Source organism: Callionymus lyra, chromosome 16, assembly GCF_982586985.1.
Source record: "Callionymus lyra chromosome 16, fCalLyr1.hap1.1, whole genome shotgun sequence".
NCBI lineage: Eukaryota > Metazoa > Chordata > Actinopteri > Syngnathiformes > Callionymidae > Callionymus > Callionymus lyra.
Window position 1 is genome coordinate 7467080 of NC_141833.1, and position 13960 is coordinate 7481039.

At 35.2% G+C, this 13960-nt stretch overlaps 1 protein-coding gene across 2 annotated transcripts; it reads right to left on the bottom strand.

Moving 5' to 3' along the window:
* Positions 1–307: 307 nt before the first annotated feature.
* On the bottom strand, positions 308–13629 carry scp2a (sterol carrier protein 2a). Of its 2 annotated transcripts, none has more exons than XM_087811460.1 (16): positions 13509–13629; positions 12904–12961; positions 12762–12833; positions 11855–11986; positions 10596–10660; positions 10136–10262; positions 9999–10062; positions 9846–9932; positions 9623–9773; positions 8685–8832; positions 7633–7740; positions 5244–5397; positions 5054–5150; positions 2782–2911; positions 2208–2287; positions 308–874 (listed from the first exon to the last, which is right to left on the bottom strand). In XM_087811460.1, the coding sequence occupies exons 1-16, from the start codon at positions 13560–13562 to the stop codon at positions 779–781; spliced, it is 1623 nt and encodes a 540-aa protein (XP_087667586.1). In that variant the 5' UTR covers positions 13563–13629; the 3' UTR covers positions 308–778. The 2 variants fall into 2 exon arrangements, with proteins under 2 accessions (XP_087667586.1, XP_087667585.1); XM_087811459.1 differs by having other exon boundaries at positions 9999–10058; positions 10132–10262.
* Positions 13630–13960: the final 331 nt, after the last annotated feature.

A 13960-nucleotide genomic window follows, 5' to 3' on the forward strand; every position in this document is an offset into this window, starting at 1 on the left:
AAGTATCAACCAGGTGAAACGCAAGAAAATGTTTAAAAATACAGGGGTTGCAGTTCAACGTTTCAACGAATCAGAAGATGATTGTTTAAAAATCACCAAAAGATAAACCCCTTGAAATAACGTTGTGACTAAATAAATAACACAGAAAGCGACATATCGGCCTCTGACTGTGACCGATGGTGAGTGATCGGCTGATTTTGAACATGTGGAGGAAGAACAAATAGAACTTGATTTAAAGCTGAGCATCAATGAGCTCCACACACTTCAATCACCTCACACACTCATGAAAGGCAAAGAAAATGAAAAGTTATCACTTTTTTTTTTTTTTAATGGAAGGTTTCATTAAATACCACACTTGATTTAAAATTATTCAGAATTTCCCGACGAAACATGTCGGGGAATCCTTGTTCCGTTGTTTTTCTAGATTTAATATCAAAACAAAAGAAAATAAGTTTTCCATTGGGTATTTGATGGAAGAGATAGAGATAGAATATAACTTTACTCGGTTGTGAAATTGTTAGAATTTTACAAGCTAACAACAGTGTCATTATTAAGTTAAGAAAATGTTAAGGTCAAAGGTTAAATCCATTAGTGTTACTCCTAGGAGATCTTAACCAATTAGCCATAAGGTATCGAAATAGCTCATTTTAAACAACGTGGAAACTGAAGGCACATCTGCAAATATAAATTACTTACTTACATCTGGCACTGCTAATTAATTAGCTTTCTTCTGTTTAACTTTCACAGTTTTGGAGTCACAAGTGTTGTCTTTAAGGACTCACAACTTGGCCTTCTCCGGGGTGAGCTGGAGGTTCTGCAGCTTCATGGCCATGCCCATGTTTCCGGCAATCTTCAGCTTCCCTTTGAAGAACGCCTTTGAAAAAGACAAATGGATTGAGTGGAAGAGAAATGGATTAACTGAGACGTAACCGTTGGGAGGAAAAAAAAAACATTTTTTGATACAGTTCTTTCAGGGTGGTCATGGGAACAGTAAACAGGGCATCTGCAAACTTCTCAACTGGTCTGTTACCTAATAAATCCATTAGATTTTATTTTCAAGTGGTTCCGGCTGATGCACTTAAAAGCCCTCAGGACCCTTTTATAAAATAGCTGGTGGCTGGTCTGAAAGTTGTCAAATTTGGGAAAAAGGTTTTGTCTTTCTCATACAAGACATGTTTTAAGAAGCTTTCACAAATTGTAAACAACATTTTTTAAATCACTAAATCCCTCTATTGAAGCATTTTGGCAGCCCATGAAGGATGAAGTTAAGAACAAAAGACTGATGCAACAAAAATGATCAATTCAACCAATAAAAGGCAAAGGAATGGTTGAATGAACCGGTTCTAAATTATCCCAAAAAATAACACATTCAATCGGAAGCGATTTAACAAAATGGAATGTTACAATTCCAATAGAGATGAACATTTGCAGGAGGACATTAAATTCATACTGTGGTAAAAAATGAAATCGCTTCACAGTAACGTATATATCGTGCTATTATTTTATGGGGAAAAAAATAAAGTAAATATATAAGTAATATCAGAAGAAAGGAAGCTGTGAATCCCTTCATAAAAGATTTGAAATAAGTGGGTTAAAATGTACAGGCTTAACCTACAGCATTTAATACTTTTGAAAAATTAAATACTAACTGTGCAGAGCCAGCCCTCACATATGGATCATAACTTGTAATGTAAACCTTAACGCTCAGTGGGTGACTCCGCTCTCCTGTTTTCCCAACATCAAGACTAAGGATTGCAACCCAAATTGCAGTGGCGTCACTGACTGGTATGACGGTGATGCACCGAATCTCCAAACTTTCTACGATCTACGGTGTATTTTCTCGCAGTCCTTCATGAGAAGTCGTGAATTTTGGAAACTGTGGTTACAAATGGCGCCGACAGTAGTGTATTCAATAATTTATAGACAAAACTATGGCTTCCATCGATCGATAACCATGGGATGTCATACTCAATCGTACAAGGAGAGAAAATCTTTAAGCACAAACAAAATGTATATTTTAAAAACATTTGTATTAGTTGTAGAATAATTGATGACTTTAATAGTTATTTATATTAAGATAAACACTGGAATCTTTGTCGGCATAAACATGAATTTAATTTGATTTTGTAGCCAGCCATTCGGTGGGCCATCATCTATGATCTATACGCTCCAGTTTTGTTGTTGTTGTTTTGTTTTTTCTTTCTTACCGTTTGTGCGTTGAGTTTGCCCGTCATCAGATCCAGAAGATCCTCATCACTCATAGTTAAGGTGCAGTCGGCTTTTTTATCTGGAGTTAAGAGAAGAGAACGGGGAACTGAATTAAGCAGATTCACTCAGAAGAGAGGATGACATCAATATCGTTTAAAAAAAATAAAAAGGAAAGAAAAAAGAAGCCTCTTCAAAAAGATGTGGGTGAATTAATCCCTTTGTCTATACAAGAGCCAAAATTATAAATATTAATACTGCACTCAGCTCAAAGAATAACAGGGTTTATTTGAACACCCTCTTCGATGCATACAATCGTTTCATTGTTACATAATAGACTGTTCTCAATCAGTATCCAGTTGAGATGCATTCAGCAGGAAACATTTTAAATCACGGAACTCAAGCAAGGTCATTTAGAAAAGAATGACGGGAAGAGGAACAGAAGCCTCAACCTGCCGTCGAACAACATTGGTTTATGCGAAAATATCACGCGTGAAGCATCTTAATTACAGGCCAATAGACTCAATATAAAGGAGATCGGTACAACTTCAATTTAGCGATCCTGAAAAACAATACCTGGGTCGTTGCTCAGAGAACCTTTGCCGTTCTTGGCATCCACCACCCAGGTCGCCCCCTTCCCTCCGGGTCCATCTTTCACCTTAAAGGCGAAGACTCCACCGATCTTTTTAACGAGTTGTTCGCCCTCCTGCGGACGACAGAGAGGAGACTTGGAGTTCCGGTTTGAAAATAATGAGAAATTCGTTAGAGTTTGAATGGACAAAGTGAGAGTGGTAACATAGGAAGTAACACAGCTTATAACGTGTTAACTATATTTATTGTAACTTTTTTTAACGAGTATATTTTTAGAGAGAAAAAGAAGATAATTTGCAAACGCCAGCAAGATTATTTTTTTTGTTACTTATAAAATGTTACGTTTCTAATCCAGCTAAAAGAACACACACTGTTTTACACACTCCTCTGTTGTTTATTTGTTTTATATTTTATTTTTCCGTTTCTACTTTATTGAACGCACCACACTCGCCTGTGTCACTCCAACTCAAGGAAAGTGCGTTTTTTTATGTTTAATAAAATAAATAAATAATTTCTACATTTTAGTCAGCAAATATAATTTCATTTATGCTAATTTTTTTTCATCACCAATTTATAGTATGAAGGTTTGTTGTCATGAAAATATTGCTGTTGACAAAAGGGAGAAAATTATGGGAAAGACAGGTCTAACAAAATTCCTGTTAGTACAGTGGTCCTCAACCCCCGAAGCCAAAAATACTGAACTGTAACGGCTTAAAAGCTCTTTTGTATTCGAATAAGATCGTGTTTTGTTTTAAGTAACATTAGCATTTGACCACTTATCCTCAAAAAATTACCAATGAAAAATGAGTTTAAACACAAACTGGACTTAATTGTACCGTTTTTACCTGAGGGTCAGTCGTTGAATATAATGCCGACATAAAAAGCAGTCTGTGGTGCAAAAAAAAAGGTTTGACCGTCTTAGATCAACGATGAGACTTGCATCTGTAATGAGGATAGATCTCCTTTCAATGAGCTTCATCACTATTAATATTTAGGCAACTGAGAACAAAAAAAGGAGTATTTTCAAAAGAGCTTTGAACAAAAACTGTGGACATTAAAGCTTTGGAAATAATGAGGTTTTAGCAACGACATTTTCAAAGAAAGCTTCATAATTTAACATCCTCATTTGCAACAGACTCAGAAGGAAGCCGGTGATTGACATTAGAACTAATGAAGATTCCAGACATGGACCTTGATTTAATGACTAGCTGCAGTCTATGCGTGTGCGTGTGCAAGAGCGTGAGCGTCACTTGAATTGCTTGTTCTGATCTAAGCTGCTGCACGCGTTTGGTCCTCAGAGAAATGATGACATGAATAAAACCCGAAGTCATTCTATTAGATTTGTATTCATGAACACCCTAAGATAATTTAATGCCAGTTTTTAAATCTCTTCAAGAAAATTCCTCGGGGGAATGTAAGCAGTTAAATCCTCGTAAACGTTTCTGAAACTTTTGAGGACGGTGAGGGATGTTTCTATGCAACAGTTCTCCGACACATGCCTAATATTTTGAGGGAAAACATTGGCGAGATGGGAGGGAAAAAAGAACATTAGACATTCAAAGCAGATCAACAAGATAAATACGACTGTCAACCTTTCTAGGAATATTTGTCAAAAGCTACATGTCTGATTCTCATCGTCATTTTTATCTTGGCATGATATTCTTTGAATTGACTTCCTCTCAAATAATTACATTATCATAACAACCAGAAGCTGAATTATCTTTCACCACAGCATTAAAGTGATCAATTTCCTTTCAGAAGTATCCAGCGAATTTTATGAAATTTATTCCTTAATGTATTAAACACCAGGATTTCCTCAGCATGATTCATATTCATTTAAATCTATCTTGGCAAACATGTGTTATATTTTGATAATATTAAATAGTAATTTCCATACTAAAGCTCAATTCTTCGCATTGTCAAAAACAAGTGATTTATTTGAAGAGCAGATACGCTGCAGAACCTACACAGACTGAACCGCTAGACACCTTACCTATGGTGCCAACAATACAGTGAACTCCCATGATGCCCTGCTATGCACTGCTCTATGAAGTGACGACTGATTGGTCGCTACAATACTGTATTTAAATTCCACGTCTCTGTTGCAATCTCAAAACTGATCACCAGCTGGGACTTGTTGGCTGGGCGGGAAAGCATTATAAAAGCTGTTCAGGTTTCCATTACTGAGAAGGTTGTCGAGAGGGAAGGCAAACCATATGCAAGTAATCATGAAGCACTAATGTGTGCATTTGTTTACCTCCTCCAGGCGTTTCTCAATTTCTTTGAAAACGGAATATGCTTTGAAGCCCTCCAGACCACCGCCTGCACCGGTGGAAACTGCCCTGATATGTGGCCTGTGGGAGGAAGGAGAAGAAGAACGGATGGAGAACTTTGTATGACACAAAACAGAATCAATGATCGAGCCAAAAAGAAAGATCCTGATTTACCTGGCTTCGTTTGTGAATCCCATCTTGTACAGTGTGACAACGACGGCGCCTCCCAAGCCAATGTTGTGCTGCAGAGCCACTTTAGCTCCGGGGACTTGTCTTCTACCAGCCTGTCCGCGAAGTTGCCAGCACAACTCCGCACACTGAGCCAGACCTGAGAGACATGACAGGCAAAGCTGAGTCGGTGTCGCAGCTTCCTGACCATCAACCGGTCAGTACAATCAACCAAGCTTATTTTAATGTAACACATTAAATAAATAAATCATAATTATTATATACTGACATCTTGTGGTTTGTAGAGGTGTGTGTTGAAAAGAAATCTGGCGGTACAATACGTATTACGATACATTGTGATACTGTAAGATCAAGGATATATTTGTAGTATTGTCCGAGTACTTGATTCTGGTGTTGCACCATTTACAGACCACATTAACCTTTAAGAAAGTAACAGCTTTAATATATTTTAAAACCAAAATAAGTCCAAAGATCAACTTTAAAAGCTTCTAGAGTTGACCGTTTCCTCTCGTCCTCAGTCATCACCTGGATTTAATTGTTTCTTTAGCTACGGAGGACATAATGATTGGTGCCATCATGGTGTTTGATAGCAAAAAAAAAATGCTGTGAATATCAAAAAAGAATTGAAATGTTTTATTTTTAACAAACTTTATTTATCTGTAAACCATAAAATAGCTATGATAAAAAAAAATCGAATTATTTGATAGCATAACAACATTTTCACGCATCAATATATCCCAACACACCTAGTGGGGTGGATAAAATTAAATTATTATAATTTAATAACCACATTAAATGATAGAAATACATATTTACAACCATCAATGCAGTCACGGTTAATGACACAATTATATAAATAATAAAAATACAAAATATATATTTTTGCGCTTGATGGATCTACTGACTCCTTCAAGAAACATCTTAAGACACCTTTTTATGTGCAGGCTTTTCCTTGATTCTCTGAGACTCCTGTGTTTGTCTTGACCTTTTAAGCAAACATTTTATTGAGTACTATTTTGATTGTTTAAGTACTTTGCGACCCTGGTCTATAAAAGTGCTCTACAATTATTACTTACCTAATTGTTCTAGTAAGGTTGATTAAACATCGGAAATCTATTTCAGTCTATTTTTCATTTTGATTCTACAAATTCCCCCATCATAATGTCAAAGCAAAATGACAGTTGAAAATAAATACAATTGGAGCTTTGCCATTTACAAATAATATTTTAAGTTATTTTTTTCCAAGGTTTTAAAAAATGAGAATAAGAAATGTTACTTTAAAACCGGAGTGTCAGATTGTAAAATGATAGAATAACCAAACATTATCTGTGATTATCGATAGCCATTCATACAGTCTTTTTTTTTTTTAAGAATTCTTTGATGATAAAAATGTCTTTTACAATTACAGCTAAGAAACTGCATGAAACAAATCCCCGAAAGAGACCTCCTGAGGGATCAATAATAATAAAGTTCTATCCATCTATGGACTGTCAAGAGCTTTGTGCTGACAAAAACCTCTCAAAAGATGTGCAACAAATGCATTTATATCAATCAGATGTAAACACATGGTTTTACATGTAAATCACAATTTCCCTCTGAAGGATGACAGCTTCTCTTAAATCACCTAATCTGTCTGCGGCCAGATACTCGATGGGTGTTTTAGTTAAACATCGCACTCCATCTGCTTACTGAGCTTCAGTATTTCTCCATCATCCCAATAAGATTAAAGGCTCTAAAGTGAAGATCGTGTTGTACATGTCTAGTCCATGAATACATCCCCCTTTGAGCAATATTTCCTTTTTAAATGAACAGTTGTAATAAAAAAAAAAGGTTTTGTAAAAAACAGACCTGAAAAGGTCTCACTTTAATGTTCAAGAGCACACAGCCAACCGGTTAATCTACAAGGGTTCAGGGATGTCATGGCAATGTGACCTAGAGGTTTCGCGCTGGAGGAGCTGATTAATAACTGCCAAAACCATCAGGGTCAGAGGTCTATCGCTAAGATTAGGAGCAGAGCACCATGGATCAGACGGTGCTTAGCCGAGTGGGGCACTGGCTCACTGCGAGCTGCAATAACAGGCTATTCACAAAGCTCATGAGGCATTTCCCTGAATCCTATTTCTGCAAGAAAATAGTATGCAAAAGAATGCAACTCTTTTTTTTATGTCATTAAGGAATAAGATGACCCCTTAAATGAGTTTGTTTTCTCCAATGACCTTAATATGTCAAGAGATTATTGCCGAGGCTCACCAAAGCCACAGCCTTCCTTCCTCCAGCATGTAGGTTGAAAAGATTTTCACCATCACGAGTCACCAGTCCGTTTATAACTATGGGACATACGCCACCTGGTGGTCATGACTTGAAGTCAACATACCTGTGGCACCAAGTGGATGTCCTTTAGAGATCAGGCCACCGCTGGGGTTGATTACAAACTTGCCACCATAAGTGTTGTCTCCTCTATCGATCAAATCTCCGGCTTTCCCTGTTGACAAAAAAAAGGTTTCAGTGATTTTAGAAGTAAAGAACTAAATACTATGGAGGTAAATCAATGCCATCAGAATATTGAATGGTTGAATTTATTTTTTTCAAACATTGAAAGGTTGAAATAATTTCAATTATTCCATATTTGTTGTATTTTAAATTCAATTATTCAATATTTTTTAATTCATAGCATTTTAAATTCAATATAAAACCATTCGAAGCCTTTTAAATTCAGCGTAACATTGCCACCAGACAAAACCAAACAAGTACAGAAACGATAGAACAAAATTAAAACATCATTCCTGTTTAAATCCTTTGACATCAGAATCTACTGATTGATCGTGAGATGTAGTTTAAGATGTTTAAACTCCAGACGTTAAAACAAAGTTGATACTTTGTCATGAAAATATCGAAACTGATGCAGCAGTGATGACGTCACCTGATCGTTCATGCAAGTATGATCCAGTAACTCGGTACTCATCTGGTTTTGTCTGGTGGCACTGTTATGCGGAATTTAAAAGGCTTCGTTTTTTTTTTATTGAATTTAAAAGGCTTTGAATTAAAAAATATTGAATACTTTAAATTAAAATATAACAAATATTGAATATTTGAAATTCTTTCGACATTTCAATATTCTGATGGCACTGATTTACTTCCATAAAATACCAACATGAGCTCACACTAACAAAACTCAGTTTTTCTTTTAATTTGCAAAAATGAAAATCAAAAAGATAATATAGAGCTTTAAAAATGACTTTTTTCATCACATACGTGTTAATATAAATCAATAAATATGATAATAAATTAACACTATCTCAAAAACAAGGTAAAATACTAATCTCTAAAATATAAACATTCTTAAAAAAAACTAAAAACTTTTTTTTTAATTAATAATGTTTTTTTAATTTTCCTTTTTTTTGTTTTATTTTCAGCGACCAAACGTACCTACTGGACACAATCCCAGCGCCTCATAGGTGATAAGCTCATTGGCGGAGAAGCAGTCGTGAAGCTCGATCACGTCCACGTCACTCGGCTTTAAACCTGCCGTCTGATAACATTTCTGGGCAGCCACCCGAGACATGTCGAATCCAATCTGAGGAGAAATTCAGAGTAATTTTAAACTCGAGATTTCAAAAATAATAAACAAACATTTGTTCTTATTTTTTGCGTAAGAGTTAAAGTTTAAAAAACAGAAGACAAAGTGTTCACAGATTACAGGGTCGTTGACGAGTGTAAAAGATCAATGTCCACCGGCAAAGAACAACTGTGATCCTCATCAGGGAGTTCGTCTTGTACCTTAACTTTCATTAATTAAAGTTACAAAAATACTGATATTTATATGATTGTTTACAGCTCAAGCCTTCCTTCCCAAGATGTTCATATCATAGTCTAATTTTATTTTAATCAAAATAAGAGAAAGTGTTTGACTAAGGTATTTATGTTTGCTTAAAAAAAAGACCATTCTATAATAAACAAATTGTTTATCATACAATCAATTTGCAAAGTAAATGTTAAAACCAGAGAAACATTTTTTTAAACAGCATATTTACCCACAATAAACATTGTTGACTACATGAACAATCTAACATGAAGTGTGACTAATAATCAGTTCAAACATCACTACTGTCTTATGTTTATTAATATTATTTAAAGGAATATTTTAGAAGTGAATGGTTTATAGATATTTTTTATAAATTCCAAAGCCACTTTTTAATTAAAATAAATATCCGATATATATTGATGGTCATGTATCTAGAAACAAGTCAAAAAACAATTGAGGTATAAAACCGTATAATAAGCTTATTATACACAGAGTAAAGTGTGTTTCTAGCTCCCATGGAAAACCATATTGCAGTTCGTTGAATCAAAAAAGATAAAGTTACCATTTTGATGCAGCTGTTCTCCTCAAAGGTAGAGGACATGTCCGTCACCATCTCTTGTGCCACAATCTCCACTGCCTGAGTCTCCAAACCATGTCGCCTGACGAAGTCCTCGCTCACCAAAACTGCAGCTCCGGCTCCATCTGAGGTAGGGCTGAACGGGGCTACTTTAGATATATAATGATAAACTGCCAAACGTTGTGTATCGGCTTTCTTCAAGTCTTACCAACACTGCAAAAGTGTGAGGAACTCGAAGACCTTCTTGGAATTGGTTACTTGCTCCAAACTGTACTCATCCTGGAACTGAGAATACCTGCACACAGGACACACATTAACACATGAATATGTTGTCATCTTTACTCAATAACTGGTTTCTTACGGGTTGTTTGTGGAATGCTTGTGGTTTTTCCAGGCGATTTTAGCAAAATGTTCTGGCTTGGTACCTAGGAAACAAACGCACAACTCTCAGAGAATTTGCATTTCTTTCTAATAGATTTAACGATTTAAAGCAGGTACCATATTTTTCCATGTGCTCTTTGCCAGCATTGCCAAACATCTGTGCAGTTGCAGGAGCAGCCACCATCCCACAACGATTGATCATAACCTCCATGTGCTTGTCCATTGGATTGGTCCTGTCCATGAACTATAAACATCATATTTAGGTCCAGTTTTATTGTCCATCAATTCTAAATCCTTACGTCAGCCTGAATCCAAACTGAAGCCGTTATGTCATATCTTAAATTACACGGACTCTGAATGCATGATCATCACTTGACACAATCGACAAGGAGATAAGATAAGCATATCTGCTTAAGAGAATTTATAAAGACAGTTAAAGATCAGGTAAACATTGCTTTTATACATTAACATCTGAAATATGAAGCATAAAAGATAAAACAAAGTAATAAAATATCACAAAATATATATTTTTTAATGATGTTGAATTCCACAAAGGCCACAGTGTTTAAATACTGACCTTGGAAGATAAAGAACCTCTCTCCATCTTCTCAAAACCTAAAGCCAAAACACAATCTGCAAGACCTGAAAAAAGACCAAAAAATAAGGTTATTAGGAGTTATTAGGACCAAGCTTTGTGTAGCTTAAAAAAATGGAATAAAAAAAAACATTGTATTGATTAAATTACATTTTTCCATCGAATTAAACATCCTGAAATTGTAGCAATAATGAGCATTTTTTATTTATTCTATTTTTATATTAGGTGACCTCATCAAGATTAGAAAAAAATGTTTTGTCAAAAAAAGCTTCAAAACAAATCAAAAGGCACAACGTAAGAATGCTATTAAATGCAATTCTGTATCCTTTTTAATTACTACTGTTTCTCACTGTTTAACCCTTTTCTATTTTCCGTCTGTGAATTTAAGTAAAGTAATAAAAGCTACTGTTGAGTCAGTTAAAAAATTTATTTTCTTCTGCCTTGTGATTTCAAAACCTGTCGCAGCTCTCCCATGCAAAGTTACATAGTGAAGAGCATCCTTAAATATAAAATATGAAAATATATAAATATAAATGTCAAATGTTGAATATTGTGGCTTCCAGTTTTCTTTCATTCAAGTTTTTTATTTTTATTCTCCAAATAAGACTTTCAGTTAACACACCTTGCGATTCAGTTAAAACTGTATAACAGAAAAAAACAGTTCTTCTGATCGCAGTGTAAATACCTGGGAGTTATGTTGCTCGTGAATTGTGTACTCAAGTGAAGTGTTTAAAAGACAAACAGAATGATAAGTATATTTTATTATGAATTAAAATGTGATTAAGATAAAGTTTAAAATGTTATCTTGTTGACTTTTAGTGTCACAACGATTTGGCGTTTCCAACATTTCATCAGACTAAAAGCAACAATATGTTTTCACGTTGACATATTTCCCTATGTGCTGTAACAATTTGTAACATTTTGTACACTATGTACTATGTAGTAGTAAAACTAACAATTACAAATTAAACTGCAATGACCACTAAACTGATTTATAGCAGTGGGTCAGAGGCTGTTTTCATATAAAGTACTGAGAGTCTTTCTCTCTTGTAACTTACAAATAAAATAAACTATGAAATTACCACATTGCAGATATACTAATACAACATTAGGGAGAGCCAGAAACACCAATTAAAAATCAACATATAGGGCCTTTAACGGCTTTAGTATTAACTGCCAAGGACTTAAACAGAGTAATCTTTTTTAATTGACTTACATCCTAAACATTTAGATCTACTCACCTCCTTGGATGAGTTGGCGAGCCATGAAAAGAGCAGTGGAGCCAGTGGAGCAGTTGTTATTCACGTTGATGATGGGGATCCCAGTCAGTCCGAGACTGTGATAAATGGCTCTCTGCCCACACGTAGAGTCTCCTGAAACCATGATTCAATCATTTTCATTAAGCCAAACATTGTCCTCAGAAAATGTGAAATATGTGCGTTATCATTTTTAAAATAAAGTTAAAGGGGGGATTTTAAATTTAAGAAACTTGGAAAATACCAGGATTAAGACAATTTTGCTGAAAGGTTTAGCGAAAATAAAGCCACAAACGAATGTGCAAACGTTCAGTGCTATGTGTGGATCAGAATCTACTGATGGTTCCTCGCACACGGTTCAGGACCAGAGGAGAGAAATCTTTTCAGGCTGTTGCTCCTAAGCTTTGGAACGATCTTCCTCTCTCTTAGTGTTTGATGATCTACTGACTCAAGAAACATCTTAAGACGTTTTTATTTGTTCAGGCTTTTCCTTGATTTTCTGGAACTCCTGTTGTGTTATCAGTTTTATCTTGATCTTTTTAAAGTATATACTTTATTGAATATTGTTCTGATTGTTTAAGTGCTTTGTGACCCTGGTCTAGAAAAGCACTATCCAAATAAAAATGACTTACTTACTTACTTACTATGTGTAGTAAAAAGCAAAAAGTAAATAATGAATAAAAAGTTACAGTTCAAAATTATATAAACATTAGTCATGTAGAATATTACGAAACATAATATGTTTATACTTCATAATCAAACATCCCTCGTGGCTATTTATTTTCATAATGAACAGTAATGAGTTCTAACTGTTAGACTAACCTCAGTAAACTGACACTTTTCACACAACATTTGTGTTTACACAAGTTATAATGACCGAACGATATCTTACCGTAGACATACCCAACACAGGCCTGCTCCACAGCTGAATACGGAACCCCTGCATCCGCGAGAGCCTTTTGACCTTAGAAATGAAAAAAAAGAAGTTAAAAGTTATACTCGTCGAAAACACGTTTATCTGAAAACACACAAACCTGCTTCTTTGGCCATGTCTGGGTAGTCGAAGTTGTCTCTTGCTCCTGGTTTTTCAAACTGCAACAACAATGACGGATTCATGTTAAAAACAATAATTTAAGTAATAAATACAAAGCAAAAAATGCATGCAAAGATAAATACATAATGACACGTAGATGGGTTTAAAAATAAATATATTTCACAGTATTTAGTAAACGTTATGGCAAGAACTTAAAGGACTAATGTAGTGGTTGAGAGTGTGTTGAACAGACCCTTGACACACTTTCTAAAAACAGGACCATGAACTGTGGACTTCGACATCAGTGGTGTAACACCTGTAGCTAACTAGCCATACAAGAAAGAGTCAAACAGTAGAAATAAAAAACACTATTTTTCACAAGATTTAAGCGCTTAATTCGCCCTTTAAACACCCATGACCACTGAAAATAAGATTAAACTGCATATTTACATGTTTACATTGGCAAAGTTAAATAAAATTAGAAAAAAGTTTGCAACTTGTTGTTTTGCTAGCTAGCAGCGCTAAGCTAACGTCAAAGTACGATTGTTATCCAAGGTTTATAAATGAAAATAGTGTATAATAAAGGAATATGAATCTATACGGTACCTTCGTCATCCCCACACCAGCCACGAACACTCGGTTATTCTTCGCAGGAGCCATGACCACGTCTTTCTGGCGACTGACAGCGAACAGAGCTCGGAGGAGACTCTCGAGTGTGTCACTGCCAAGATCGTCTATGCCTGTCAGGAGGACACGCCCCTCTGTAAAGATCGTCTATGTTTTCTAACAAGTATTCTTCATTTATGTTTGTTTTTTTTACTCCTATTTTAAGTCACAATCTTGTCTTTAGAAAGTCATAAACAAAATACATGGAATGAATCAATAATAAAGAGCAGTTGTGTCAAACTCAATGACACAAGAAACAAAAACAGTTCAACAACATAAGCACAAACTAAAAAAAATAGTTTGTGCTTATGTTGTTAAACTGTTTTGTTTTACCGAACTTTCTGTAACAGAAAGTCGGATTATGATGAAGTTTTCTTTTCATTTTTTTTAGG